The following is a 14,559-nucleotide window of genomic DNA, read 5'->3' as shown; positions in this document are numbered from 1 at the left end:
AAGGAAATCAAATTAAGAATTTCTCAAAAAAGAGACTCAAAACACCCAATTGATAAAAGCTTAAAGTAGGAATGCCAATGAAATTAACCAAGGGAAGTTTCTGACAAGTCACATGCAGGTCTGGGCAGTGGCTAAAAACCTATAAACAAATTCTAAACTGATAAAAATAAGAAAATTTAAAATTTCTCAAAATTTTGACAGGGTACGCAGGCAGACTGCTTACACAGGTGCGGTCACGCTCTGTGAACAAAGCAAAAGTGCGTACAGGTACGCACTGTGCTTAACTCAGAGGGTGCGTACCTCTCCCAAAACTATGAAAAATAAAAACTAACTCAAAATTAACTAAATTCACCCAATCCCACAATCATCAGTCAAAAACTAGAAAGAAATCAACGTTTCTGAAATCAAAGTATCAATCAAAAGAGAAATCAATCGAATCCATGGATTCCCCAGTGGAGTCACCATTTTGTCATGCGGAAAGAGTCAATTTTGCAGACAAAACCGACCTCCCTAGAAAGCAAGGCTTTACTAGTGACAAACAAAACAATCAAGCACTATCTTTCCCTAAAAATGCATTAAAATAAAAGCAACCAGGTGTTTAAGGCTTACCTTTAGTCGAATGCTTGTTTGCAGCAGCCAAGCCTCTTCGATCCAGATGAGCTCCTTCTCCCTGAAGCCTGGATTCACTAACAAGCAAACGATTACATAGCACCTGAATAACTCATATAATAAAACATATTCATCATAAAGACCAAGGATTTTATGAAACAAATTATATATAACAACTTGTTGAGAAAAATGAACTTAATTGTATTAATTGGAAACAAAAGAAACCATTACAACCAGTGCCTTGGTGTTGTGCAGGTCCCTCCCAGGGTCCAGCAAGAGTTCTCCTTTACTTTGATCAGCTCACCCACTTCCAAATGAAGCTAAGAAAGGAACAGAATCTATCCTCTCAAGCTCTATAAGGGAGTCCTAATTTCAGCAGCATCTACCCTTAGGAATGTTCAGCTTTCAACCTCCCCTCCCTCTAGCCCAATGCCTATATTTATAATGCTTTGGAGGAAGTTAATGATGTCCACCATCAATGGGATAAGTCCCTCTTTCAATGGGATAGCTCCCCTCTTGATGGGATAAGTTCCTCTTTCTTTGGGATGCATGAACCATCTGGAGGCGCTCAATACACGTCAAACCATCTTCTAGAATGCTCTAGAATCGACCACAAGTAACTTTTTTGAAGTAAAACTTGCACCTTTTGACCTTTACAGGAGTACGCACCCACCCCTTTACAGACAGAGCGTACAAGTACGCAGGTATTGTGAACTTGAGGTGCGTACACGTAGGTAAGGGTAAGAGAAACTGCGTAACCAGAGTTAAATGATTTTTTTAAGGACTTTCTCTCTTTCTTGGGTTTGACATGAGGAGCAGAGGTATAAGACTTGCCAAGGAGGATAGTATGACAGTTGATGGGGCCATACTAACTGCAAATAGTCATGGTGACAAATTTTAGTGTAACAGGGGGGTCAAAGACGAGACTTGCTCCGAACAAACTCCATGACATACCATTGCACCCATGCTTTGGATCTTAACCAACAAAGGTATCCTGCATATATTTGTTGTTGAATACATTTGGAGTTGAGGTAAACCGTTGGCGGTTACTGCAAAATCCAACCACAACATGTGACCACACCACACATAACCGCTGGCTTCGAAAACCACAACAGTTAACCATAACTACGACGGTTATTGCCTCCCATGTGAACACACCAACAAAAATGCTGGCAGTCAGTGCATACAGTAACCAGAAACGACGGCCAACAAACCGTAACATTTACTACTCAGCATGTATTCACTCTACTAACTACCGAGTTATATAAACCATAATTGTTTGCAACTAACCGCATTGGGAATGCCACCATGTGACCACCTGTTACACAGCAAAATGTCACTGTCATCCAGTCAGTATCCCTACTGTGTCATAAAATCAAATTCATGCTCTCTGAATTGGTAAAAAAAAACCACTTTGCCAAAGTTTACTGCATCAGCGCGTCTGTTATTCAAATATCCGCGCTGACTGGCGGCTCATAGTGTATGCAGTGCGCTGCCAGCGCGGAAGCACATCACCTTTCCGCGCTGGTCGAAATTCATGAGCCAGCGCACCTCTTCTGAGTATTGAGTCGCACTGACGTGACTTCCCTAGTCATTGGGGCGCGACATCAGCGCGCCAGTTGTCTTATAATCCGCGCTGATCCTGTTTGGGCGAATTTGTTCCAACAGCCAACCTTCCAGATGCCTCCAGACCTGGTTGTTGGCCTTGTGGGTATCGCCCTCCCTTCTATGGCAAGTCTGTTCGTCTTATGGGCCACCTTTCTTGGAGATGAGCTTATCCTTCCACCCTCCATGGAGACTCCTTCTCCTATATATTCCTCCACCATTACTATCAGCAGCTAGTTCTCAGTTTGTGGAAATAGACTTTGACATTAAGGAATTCATAGTTTTGTGTGTTGCTAGTAGATAGTATGGTGTGCTAGAGTGTGGATTGCTAGAGAGCTAGAGAAAGGTTATGAAGTCTTAGAGCTTTGTGTGAAAGAGAGTTACTTGATTTGGGAGATCCACTTCTTGGGTGAATGCTTATGAGATCAGCTGGCTGGACCCTCTCGAGAAGGATGCAGCGTCAAAACTTGGTTGTATCTTTCCTCTGATTATTGATTAATAATAAACGACTGCTATTATAGTTCCAATCTCATTGTTCATTATGGTAATGGTGATTTATTTCCTTTCTGACTGAAATATAGTTGTGCTTTGGTGAATATTATGCTTGTATTTGTCTCTTCTTTTGCATGTGCAGGTGTCCGTTTGCAAGGATTGCTGGGATTGTGACCTGCCGGAGCGAGGGAGCGGGAATACCAACTCTACTTCAACTATAGCGTGGGATTCCAGGTTGGTCTTCTCATTTCGCCTTTAATGTACAACTAGGAACTTGCGTAGTAGCGTGTTTGATTGTTGCTAGACCCATGCTGGGCTAGTAGGGATCGCTTCTATCCGTAGAGGGGATTTACCTCTCCAACAATTTGGCGACTCCGCTGGGGAGTCTTGTCTATGTCTCTTGTTGTTCATCCTTGTTTTTGAGTTTGATTGTTACTCTCTTGTCAAGATTAGGGGATTGTTTTCTCTGCTTTTAAACTTCCTGGGCCCATCTGGGGAGTGCCTTAATTGTCTAAAGAGTTTTTACCTCTGGTTTGGGAACTTTTGCTTTGATTCTACTCGTTTTTTTACCCTCAGCGCGGTTTAATTCAAAACAGACGCGCTGACGTCGCTTACCTGCTTCTTTGTCTTCCCTGTCGTCGCGCCTATACGTCAAACAGTCGCGCTGACCTCGTTTTTGAGACAGCGCACTTATCTCGTGTGCTTCCGCGCTGACGTCGCAAAGTTGCTACAGGCCTTCTCTTGTCAGCGCCGAGTTGCTGAAGGCCACCCGCGCTGATCCTGTAGAATTCATTTTTGTCCAAATTTGCCTCCTGAACCTGTTGCTTTGACTTTCCCCTCTTCTTTCCACTTGGTCTATGACTTGTTTTTCATTATCTGAACTCTGAGATACTTGTTTGCGAAGTCTTGTTCCACAGGGTTTCGTTTTTGCTCATTTTTCGGTTTTGCAAATACCTTCCTCTTTGCTTTCGCTACTTGGTTTGTATTTTGGCCATGACTTTTACAATTGCTGGATTGTGTTGAATCTCTAATTGACTGGTTGTAACTCTCATCCTCCGGGTGTTTGCTTTTCTCCATTGATTTCGCACTCTAGCCCTAGGGCATCTAGTGGCCGTGTGTGTGTCAAGCCCTCCGTAGGGATCCTGTTTTCTTGTTTGACCAACCAACTTCAGATTTGTTTTTTACGCTTGTTCAATGATTGTTGAAGTGCTTTTGGTTGTGTTTCCGAGCGGTTTTGCTTCCTCCTTGCTTGAATTCCTGTTTGTTTTCCCGAGCTTAGATCACATAGCTCGTGCGGAACTTGGTTTTTCCTTTTGATTTGGAAATCTCTTTTGGATGTTTTGGGAACTTTGTGTGCTTTCATTAAGTGATTTTATTCTTATTGCTTGGTGTTCCAGTTCCTCAAAATTCATTTTAGATGCTTTGCGCCATTGAAAGAAAATCAAACTAGTAGCTTTGCTTTCGATAATTGAAAAGGAAAAGAACATTTCATTGATTTGCATTTTCAAAAGAAAAGTTTCGTTTCCTTGCTCTTTAGCTGCATTAGTTTGTCTTGATTGCTTGCGTTCGTTTTGTTTGATTGAAAATTCTTTACCTTCTCATAGCTAGAATTCATCGAACGAAATGGTATTCTTTGGCATGTAGTTTGCATCTAAGTAATTGTGAGAGAACACACGGTAGGACCTGAAATCGAAACTTAATTCAAGATCAACCATAAAATAAACTGAATAAATCTAAAAACGCATTGGAACTTAACGCAAATATCTAGAGGTCTAGGCTAGAGACGTGTTCCGGCGTCGTTAAACCTAGTCACTGTTGTTTCACACTACGGTTGGGTGATTCCTCCTTTTGTGACTCGATAGTGGTCTAGCACGGACTTGTGCTCCCACGTACCATCGCGTATATAGGGGAGACTCCACTAGGTTATCATTCTTGATCCATAGGAAGCCGAGTCTGTCGCCTTGTGAGTCGTAACACACCGAACACAGCATTCGGGATGATTGACTGCAGTACAGAAAGTCCTTGGCTCTCATATGATTGCTAAGGTGTATAAGCAGTTTTACGGATTACTTGGTAAACCCTTTGCCTAGAGTCTCCAGAGCAGTCACTTTTGATCCTTTTCGGACTCCTTAAACGAAAAGGTGCCTGTGAGCGTCTTGTCACTTCGAAGGAGACTGGAGTCATCTTTTCGTCCTTTTCTCGACTCTTGAAACATGAAAAGGTCAAGTTTAATTCCAGTGTCTTAAAAATTTATTCGGCCACGATAACACTTCCTGGTTAGATTTTGTGTGTGATAGCCTGAGTAGGTTTCATTTTCTTTCTCAATGGAAACTTTTCCAGGGTTCACCAACCCAAGTTCCCCTCCTGATGGGAATCCTAGTCATTTCCCTCCTCTTGGGAATGTTGGTGCTCCTTATATGGCAACATTATCCCTTCCAGGGTTAACTGTTGGGTTGCCCGTTTGGTTGTTTTCGACCTCTTTGGTCCCTGCCGTGTCGGCTGTTAGTCCATCAGTCCCTCCACCTGAACAACATCATGTTGATCCTAAGGTGGACCTCTCCCCTTCGACGCCTACTTCTACGTCCTCATCTTCTACTTCGCCTGGTGAAGACCTCGGTTCGAGTAACCAGGTGACTAAGAAGAAGAAGAAGAAGACCAAGAAGAAGAAGTCCCCTAAGGGAGAGGCGACAAGTACATTTGTTCCCTCCTTGAATACACCTGAAGTTGGGCCCCCTTCCGCTCCCACGCGGAAGGTTAAGTTTCCTTGTCGATTATGCAAGGAGGACCATCTTCTTCGCGATTGTCCTGGCATTCCCAGGGTCTTAGAAGCATGGTCCCGTGATCCGGCCCGCCCTTCATCGTCCGCTGAAGCTCATGGCGATGTTATCTCACCAATTGAGAACGGTAAGGGAAAAGGGAAGATTCGAATCCCCTGTAGACTTTGTGAAGGCAATCATCCCCTTCACCTTTGTCCACTCATGGATAAAGCCTCCGTTGTCTTGGAAAGTCTCCCAGCTCCCTCACCCCAATTCCCCGTTGGATATCAACGTCTCTCTGCAGCTGCAGATCATCCGCCTCCCGACAGTGAGATTGATTCACATTCTTCTCTTGTCCAGGCCCCTCTTCCCGAACCCGGCTATGTCCAGCCTGTTCCAGACCAACAATTGGTCGGAAAGAGTGTCGACTCGAGTTCATTTCCTGTCGACCACTCTGTTTCAGAAGAGCAAAATTCCCATGTTCTTCTTGTCTTGTCAAATTCTCCTGAGCTTGGTGATGGTTTTCCCATCCCAACCTCTCCGGAGAATTGCGATTCGGTTCCTTCCGAGCAGGGGGGCAACCATACGGTTCCCCTCCCAAGTAGTTCGGTCATTTCCTTCGATTGGAGTCGTTTGACTACCCCTCCCCTTCCATCCCATGTGCCTTTTTGGGTCACCGCCTATGCCTCCCATATGGCGTTGCCTGGCACTGTGTTGGATGAAGGCGCCTCGGTTAGTCTTATGCCCGTTACTACTTGGCAGGCTTTGGGTTCCCCATCGCTTGTACCCGTCGCACCGAATCTCACCGCTTTTGACGGAGGAACGAGTCAACCATTAGGGATCCTTCCACAGTTTCCTATTACTTTGGGAGGCAAGACTGTCTATATAGACGTCTCGGTTACCCAAGGTTCTTTAGACTTTAGTCTTCTCCTTGGGCGTGACTATGTGTATGCCATGGGAGCCCTTGTTTCTTCACTTTTCCGTGTGGTTTGCTTTCCACACGATGGAAGAATAGTGACGATAGATCAATTATCGTTCGTTCGTCCACAAGCCCCTCCGGCACAATTGTCCTTCCCTCCTGGTTTTCATCCACCAGTTGCATCTGTCTCACCCTAGATCAACTACGTGGCCACCTCTCCCGTGCCTATATCCAGCAATGCCATTGTCGTGCATAGTGTCCTGGGGGCATTGGGTCCTGACTTCCGAGATATTGACCTCCCACCGGGAGCGCCACTCTTGGAAGCCCCGACTTCCTGTTCATTATGATGAAGTTCGGTCGGAGCATAGTTCACTTTCCTATGTCACACTCCCTAAAAAATGAAATTGGGTCTGGTCGGAGCATAGTTCATTTTCCTATGTCAAGCTCCCTAAAAAATGAAATTAGGTCTGGTCGGAGCATAGTTCACTTTCCTATGTCAAACTCCTTAAAAAATGAAATTGGGTCTGGTTGGAGCATAGTTCCTTTCCGGTGTCAAGCTCCGTAAAAAATGAAACTAGGCTTAGTCCCGAGCATAGTTCCTGATCTTGTGTCAAGCTCGTTAAAAAATGAAACAAGGGTTATGAGGATAGTTCTTTTACTGTGTCAACCTCATTAAAAAATGAACCAACTCCCTTTCCAAATTGAGTCTTTTGATTAAGATCTCGTAAAATACAAGTCGAGTCTTTCCTAGATCTCGAGAGTGAACCTTCATTCCATCCACTGTGTTGAATGCAATGAAGCTTGGGGGGCATGTACCTCGATTTGCATTATTATGCTGGGGGCATGCGAACTCATAACAAGCATAGTTTTTCGTTTCAAGCTTGTGTAAAAATGAAACCGAATCCAAGCAAAGTTCTCCATGGTTCAAGCTTGTGTAAAAATGAACCCATACCTGATTTACATCTCGTGATTGCCATGTTTATCCGCTGAATTCCGCTAGATGAGCCTTGGTTGTTTTCATTCCATCGCCACCATCTCTTTGGCCGATCATATGCTTTCACTTGGTTGTTTTACCTTTCCTGAGGGACCGCAGTTATGAGTAGTTTTGATAGCCAGCCTCTTGACCATTACATGTTTTGAGCAGTTCCACCTTTGCCGGAACCAGTTGCTACCCTTTATACCACTCGTTCCTCTAGGACGAGTCTCCTTTAAGCTCTTTTCTGACTCGTAAAATATGAAAAGATTGCCGAGTATTTTCCCCTTTTTTGACTCGTTAAAGAGAATAAAAATGGAGGTCTGCTTTCAGCTCTTTTTCGACCGTTTAAAGATGAAAAGATTGCCGAGTTCCCTCTTGACTCGTTAAAAGGAATGAGAGGCAGTCGCCTTTAAAGCTCTTTTTTCGACCGTTTAAACTAAAAAGATTGCCGGGTCTTTGTCGTTTCGAACTCGTTATTGGCTCCAAAACGACGTGCTTCTGACCGCTTTTTTTACTTTTTCGGGTCGAAGTCACTACTTACGAAAAGTACTCCTCGATCATTTTGGTCGGGCGGTTCTTTCGGGTATTGTTTGATACTTTTTCGGGCCCGAGAGACACAACTTTACGAAAAAGGACCCCCCTGGAGTTTTCTTTTCTGCTGTCTTTTCAGACTCTCTAAACAAGAAAAGACGCCGAGTTCTTCCTTTGTCAAACTCGTTAAAACTTAATGACATCGGACACCGTCGAAATGACGCTTTTCAAGCATATGCTACCCCCGTCAAGCTTGTCATCCAAAAATAATCGGGGTACCTGCCAGAAATGGTGGGGAAAATGGAACTGTAATCATAGTCGTGTCGGCAGTATGTCGCTCTTGAACATGGCACTCCTCTGCTTCGTGTCTGGGTGGGACCATCTCATCTTGTTTTTCACTGGCCTCCGTGGGTTTGGGTTATCCTATTTGACCTCTCATCTGCTCGTTTGCCTTGTCACCATGACCTCTACTCATTTGATGTCAAATACTGCCAAGTCCACTGTCGTGCCGCCGATATGTTCAAGAGAAGTTGACCTCTGCAGAGTTACAATCTATCCCTGATGCCTCACATACTTCTGATTCATCACACTAATCTTCCTTTGTCTCGTGTCGATGATGTGGGAAACATTATGGCCCACCTTCGATCAAGGTTACCTCCTGTCGACCTCAGCTCATTATCCAGGATGGTGACTTAGAGACCCCTTCCAGGTGCCTTAGAGCCTGCATGCCTCAATGGCAGGTTCTTCATGTTTGATGGCTGGTTTTCATCATTGGCCTCCGATCGAATGATTCCGCGCGTGTTCGATGCCAACTCATTGATTCGCATGCCGTGGTTTGTACCTATAGTACCTTGAGGACCATTGTCATTATTGGTGGCCCCTCTCGCGTCTGTTAATAGTTTTTATCATTGACTGGTAATCAGACGATGTTCATTCATGTTCGACTTCAGCTCATGTATTCACATGCTTGGACTTGTACTTTGTTCGGATTGGGATGGAGCGCAAGACCCTGGTTCTAGTCTCTTGTGAGCCAGGCTGCGATTTTTGTGGATTGATATTACATGACTCGTTGATGGATGGCTGCGACCATACCTGAGTCTTTTAGGATGGCTGCGACCATACCTTGTTATCATCATGGTCTCTTCAGCTGGGTGGCTGCGTCCATACCACAGACCTTTCTTTATATGTCTTTTGGATGGCTGCGCCCATGCCTAGACTACATGTAATCATGCTATCAGTTGTATATACGTGCAGGTCCTTCCTGGTGGTGTTCCAGTTCGGGAGTTTTGTAAAGCATTTCACCCCTCCCACTCTCTCGGGCTTCATGCTTTAGGGGGCATCTGTTACACAACAAAATGTCACTATCATCCAGTCAGTATCCCTACTGTGTCATAAAATCAAATTCATGCTCTCTGAATTGGTAAAAAAAAACCACTTTGCCAAAGTTTACTGCATCAGCGCGTCTGTTATTCAAATATCCGCGCTGACTGGCAGATCATAGTGTATGCAGTGCGCTGCCAGCGTGGAAGCACATCACTTTTCCGCGCTGGTCGAAATTCATGAGCCAGCGCACCTCTTCTGAGTATTGAGTCGCGCTGACGTGACTTCCCTAGTCATTGGGGCGCGACATCAGCGCGCCAGTTGTCTTATAATCCGCGCTGGTCCTGTTTGGGCGAATTTGTTCCAACAGCCAACCTTCCAGATGCCTCCAGACCTGGTTGTTGGCCTTGTGGGTATCACCCTCCCTTCTATGGCAAGTTTGTTCGTCTTATGGGCCACCTTTCTTGGAGATGAGCTTATCCTTCCACCCTCCATGGAGACTCCTTCTCCTATATATTCCTCCACCATTACTATCAGTAGCTAGTTCTCAGTTTGTGGAAATAGACTTTGACATTAAGGAATTCATAGTTTTGTGTGCTGCTAGTAGATAGTATGGTGTGCTAGAGTGTGGATTGCTAGAGAGCTAGAGAAAGGTTATGAAGTCTTAGAGCTTTGTGTGAAAGAGAGTTACTTGATTTGGGAGATCCACTTCTTGGGTGAATGCTTATGAGATTAGCTGGCTGGACCCTCTTGAGAAGGATGCAGCGTCAGAACTTGGTTGTATCTTTCCTCTGATTATTGATTAATAATAAACGACTGCTGTTATAGTTCCAATCTCATTGTTCATTATGGTAATGGTGATTTATTTCCTTTCTGACTGAAATATAGTTGTGCTTTGGTGAATATTATGCTTGTATTTGTCTCTTCTTTTGCATGTGCAGGTGTCTGTTTGCAAGGATTGCTGGGATTGTGACTTGCCGGAGCGAGGGAGCGGGAATACCAACTCTACTTCAACTATAGCGTGGGATTCCAGGTTGGTCTTCTCATTTCGCCTTTAATGTACAACTAGGAACTTGCGTAGTAGCGTGTTTGATTGTTGCTAGACCCATGCTGGGCTAGTAGGGATCGCCTCTATCCGTAGAGGGGATTTACCTCACCCCAGATCAACTACGTGGCCACCTCTCCCGTGCCTATATCCAACAATGCCGTCGTCGTGCATAGTGTCCTGGGGGCATTGGGTCCTGACTTCCGAGATATTGACCTCCCACCGGGAGCGCCACTCTTGGAAGCCCCGACTTCCTGTTCATTATGATGAAGTTCGGTCAGAGCATAGTTCACTTTCCTATGTCACGCTCCATAAAAAATGAAATTGGGTCTGGTCGGAGCATAGTTCATTTTCCTATGTCAAGCTCCCTAAAAAATGAAATTAGGTCTGGTCGGAGCATAGTTCACTTTCCTATGTCAAGCTCCTTAAAAAATGAAATTGGGTCTGGTTGGAGCATAGTTCCTTTCCGGTGTCAAGCTCCGTAAAAAATGAAACTAGGCTTAGTCCGGAGCATAGTTCCTGATCTTGTGTCAAGCTCGTTAAAAAATGAAACAAGGGTTATGAGGATAGTTCTTTTACTGTGTCAACCTCATTAAAAAATGAACCAACTCCCTTTCCAAATCGAGTCTTTTGATTAAGATCTCGTAAAATACAAGTCGAGTCTTTCCTAGATCTCGAGAGTGAACCTTCATTCCATCCACTGTGTTGAATGCAATGAAGCTTGGGGGGCATGTACCTCGATTTGCGTTATTATGCTGGGGGCATGCGAACTCATAACAAGCATAGTTTTTCGTTTCAAGCTTGTGTAAAAATGAAACCGAATCCAAGCAAAGTTCTCCATGGTTCAAGCTTGTGTAAAAATGAACCCATACCTGATTTACATCTCGTGATTGCCATGTTTATCCGCTGAATTCCGCTAGATGAGCCTTGGTTGTTTTCATTCCATCGCCACCATCTCTTTGGCCGATCATATGCTTTCACTTGGTTGTTTTACCTTTCCTGAGGGACCGCAGTTATGAGTGGTTTTGATAGCCAGCCTCTTGACCATTACATGTTTTGAGCAGTTCCACCTTTGCCGGAACCAGTTGCTACCCTTTATACCACTCGTTCCTCTAGGACGAGTCTCCTTTAAGCTCTTTTCTGACTCGTAAAATATGAAAAGATTGCCGAGTATTTTCCACAGACCTTTCTTTATATGTCTTTTGGATGGCTGCGCCCATGCCTAGACTACATGTAATCATGCTATCAGTTGTATATATGTGCAGGTCCTTCCTGGTGGTGTTCCAGTTCGGGAGTTTTGTAAAGCATTTCACCCCTCCCACTCTCTCGGGCTTCATGCTTTAGGGGGCATCTGTTACACAGCAAAATGTCACTATCATCCAGTCAGTATCCCTACTGTGTCATAAAATCAAATTCATGCTCTCTGAATTGGTCAAAAAAAACCACTTTGCCAAAGTTTACTGCATCAGCGCGTCTGTTATTCAAATATCCACGCTGACTGGCGGCTCATAGTGTATGCAGTACGCTGCCAGCGCAGAAGCACATCACTTTTCCGCGGTGGTCGAAATTCATGAGCCAGCGCACCTCTTCTGAGTATTGAGTCGCGCTGACGTGACTTCCCTAGTCATTGGGGCGCGACATCAGCGCGCCAGTTGTCTTATAATCCGCGCTGATCCTGTTTGGGCGAATTTGTTCCAACAGCCAACCTTCCAGATGCCTCCAGACCTGGTTGTTGGCCTTGTGGGTATCGCCCTCCCTTCTATGGCAAGTCTGTTCGTCTTATGGGCCACCTTTCTTGGAGATGAGCTTATCCTTCCACCCTCCATGGAGACTCCTTCTCCTATATATTCCTCCACCATTACTATCAGCAGCTAGTTCTCAGTTTGTGGAAATAGACTTTGACATTAAGGAATTCATAGTTTTGTGTGCTGCTAGTAGATAGTATGGTGTGCTAGAGTGTGGATTGCTAGAGAGCTAGAGAAAGGTTATGAAGTCTTAGATCTTTGTGTGAAAGAGAGTTACTTGATTTGGGAGATCCACTTCTTGGGTGAATGCTTATGAGATCAGCTGGCTAGACCCTCTCGAGAAGGATGCAGCGTCAGAACTTGGTTGTATCTTTCCTCTGATTATTGATTAATAATAAACGACTGCTATTATAGTTCCAATCTCATTGTTCATTATGGTAATGGTGATTTATTTCCTTTCTGACTGAAATATAGTTGTGCTTTGGTGAATATTATGCTTGTATTTGTCTCTTCTTTTGCATGTGCAGGTGTCCGTTTGCAAGGATTGCTGGGATTGTGACCTGCCGGAGCGAGGGAGCAGGAATACCAACTCTACTTCAACTATAGCGTGGGATTCCAGGTTGGTCTTCTCATTTCGCCTTTAATGTACAACTAGGAACTTGCGTAGTAGCGTGTTTGATTGTTGCTAGACCCATGCTGGGCTAGTAGGGATCGCCTCTATCCGTAGAGGGGATTTACCTCTCCAACACCGCCTCCACTCAAACCTCCAAGTCAACGGTTTCGGAACCGCACAGTATTAACGCTAAGCATGATTAGTGCTTAATTAATCTACACTTTTGTTAATTTATTAGCAATTAACGTTGGTGGACTTTTGGCTGTCCAATAATTTCGGCACTAACTCCAAAAATAGCGGGACTAACTGGAGTTCCTCCATTTTTAAAGGAGGTTTACTAGGGGAAAACTGTTTTGACCATAACTGGAGCAAAATTCGACCAAATTGAGCTCAGGAAAAGGTGTTCCTAGCCTATTTTGATGCTATGAGTCCATTGAAGCGGGTTTTAGGAGCACTAGAGCATTGTAAAAAACATTTTTTTCCATTTTGAGCAGATACAAAGGCCCAAGCCATGGAAGTTGGACCAAGGAGAGGTAGCCTAGGAGGGGTGAACTCGTTTATAAAATCATTGTGTTAAGTTTTCTTCTTGATGGTTTGCTGTTGATTTACTTGTTGTTTTTTAGCACTTGTCTTTCATGCTATTTTTCTCATGATTCTAACATAAAACTTGACATAAATTTACCTGTTTTGATTCAAAAACACCATAAGGGAACCTATGCACATCAAACAATTGACAAGAATTTGTTTTTAATTCTGTTGACAGTACTGGACCTGCCAACATTTAGGGGATCACGCCTGTATGAAGTCCCTATTAAACCTCACATCGTTTGGTGTGGGATTCCCATATGATATGATGGAATGGTTGCCATTATCTTAAATATTTGCCTCAACTCTTGCTTGTCCGCACAGGAGAGTGGTCTGCTTTGTATTCGAGAATTGAGGTTTGCGTGCCTAGTGAATAGAAGTGTTACTTGTGCCGATGGTTCTTTCACTAAAAAGGGATAGGGTTGGAATGAGTCCTGTTATCACTTAAGAAGCGATTACCAAATTGCTCACATCAGCTTGTTGGTGAAGGTTGGGTATTAGTCCAAGTTCAGTTTTTTTTTTTCATGTTTACTTTAGTATCTAAGTCTTAGTGTCTTAAGAGTCTTGGTAGGATGGTTAAATAAAGGTCAATAGTCCGTTCTCATTCACCATTGGTCCCATCACTTACATAGATTCTCTGTATCAAGCTTGTTGTAAAGGTTCTTATGTGTTATGAAATGCTTTAGGTGTTTTCGTAGCACAACGCAGTTTAGGTGATTTCGTAGCGCATAACCCAGATTTTACACTGGCTGCGCTACGAAATCGAAGATTCGTACAATCCGTAGCAAATATTTCTTAGCTGTCATATTTGTCAAATTCCATTATGGTTGCATCATCCACTGTCAGCTTATACACTTCACCTATCATGTATCATGTCCAATTGCTTATCTTCATCATTAGAATAGTTAGGTACCTTGGTACACTCGGTTTGCAAGTTTCAAGAAGAGCCACGTATTCACAGTCATAATTATCATTGTATTCATTGTACAAAGAATAAATCAGCAAATGTTAAATTTGAATTCCCTGAATGTCAAGAGAGGCAGTATTCAAGTGAGGCAACTATCAAGCGAGGCAGAGATCAAAGGTTGAGACAGTGCCAGTCTATCAAGTTTCCATTACGCTGAAGTCTCATGGAAGGGTCTACAGAAAAAAAGGAGCACAGGTCAGGTAGGTGTTTGAGGAGCGAACCTGAAGGTTTAGACATTATCTTGAAGAACAAAGAAGTTGAGCATGGATTCAAGCAAGTTGGATGTTGGAATTTTTGCGAGAAACTCCAGGGAGGTCATGTGCAAATCACCAAGGAATTTGCCTTGAATTTCACAGGGCTGAATTCAAAAGTTGGGGTGCTTAAATTGCAAGTCTC

At 43.9% G+C, this 14,559-nt stretch overlaps 1 protein-coding gene across 1 annotated transcript in view; it reads left to right on the top strand.

Moving 5' to 3' along the window:
* LOC149198423 (cysteine-rich receptor-like protein kinase 44) overlaps positions 1-10,228 on the top strand; it is a 46,179-nt gene extending 35,951 nt beyond the window's left edge. Inside the window, exon 7 of the mRNA XM_089403698.1 lies at positions 10,150-10,228. Coding sequence (XP_089259824.1) covers positions 10,150-10,228 — 79 coding nt within the window. The remainder of the gene's footprint in view (positions 1-10,149) is intronic.
* Positions 10,229-14,559: the final 4,331 nt, after the last annotated feature.

This window comes from Pinus tabuliformis, chromosome 2_1 (assembly GCF_031772625.1).
Source record: "Pinus tabuliformis cultivar Carrire ecotype Pingquan chromosome 2_1, CPIR1, whole genome shotgun sequence".
Lineage (NCBI taxonomy): Eukaryota > Viridiplantae > Streptophyta > Pinopsida > Pinales > Pinaceae > Pinus > Pinus tabuliformis.
The sequence above is the reverse complement of the archived record's forward strand: the minus strand, read 5'-3'. Positions and strand labels throughout refer to the sequence as shown.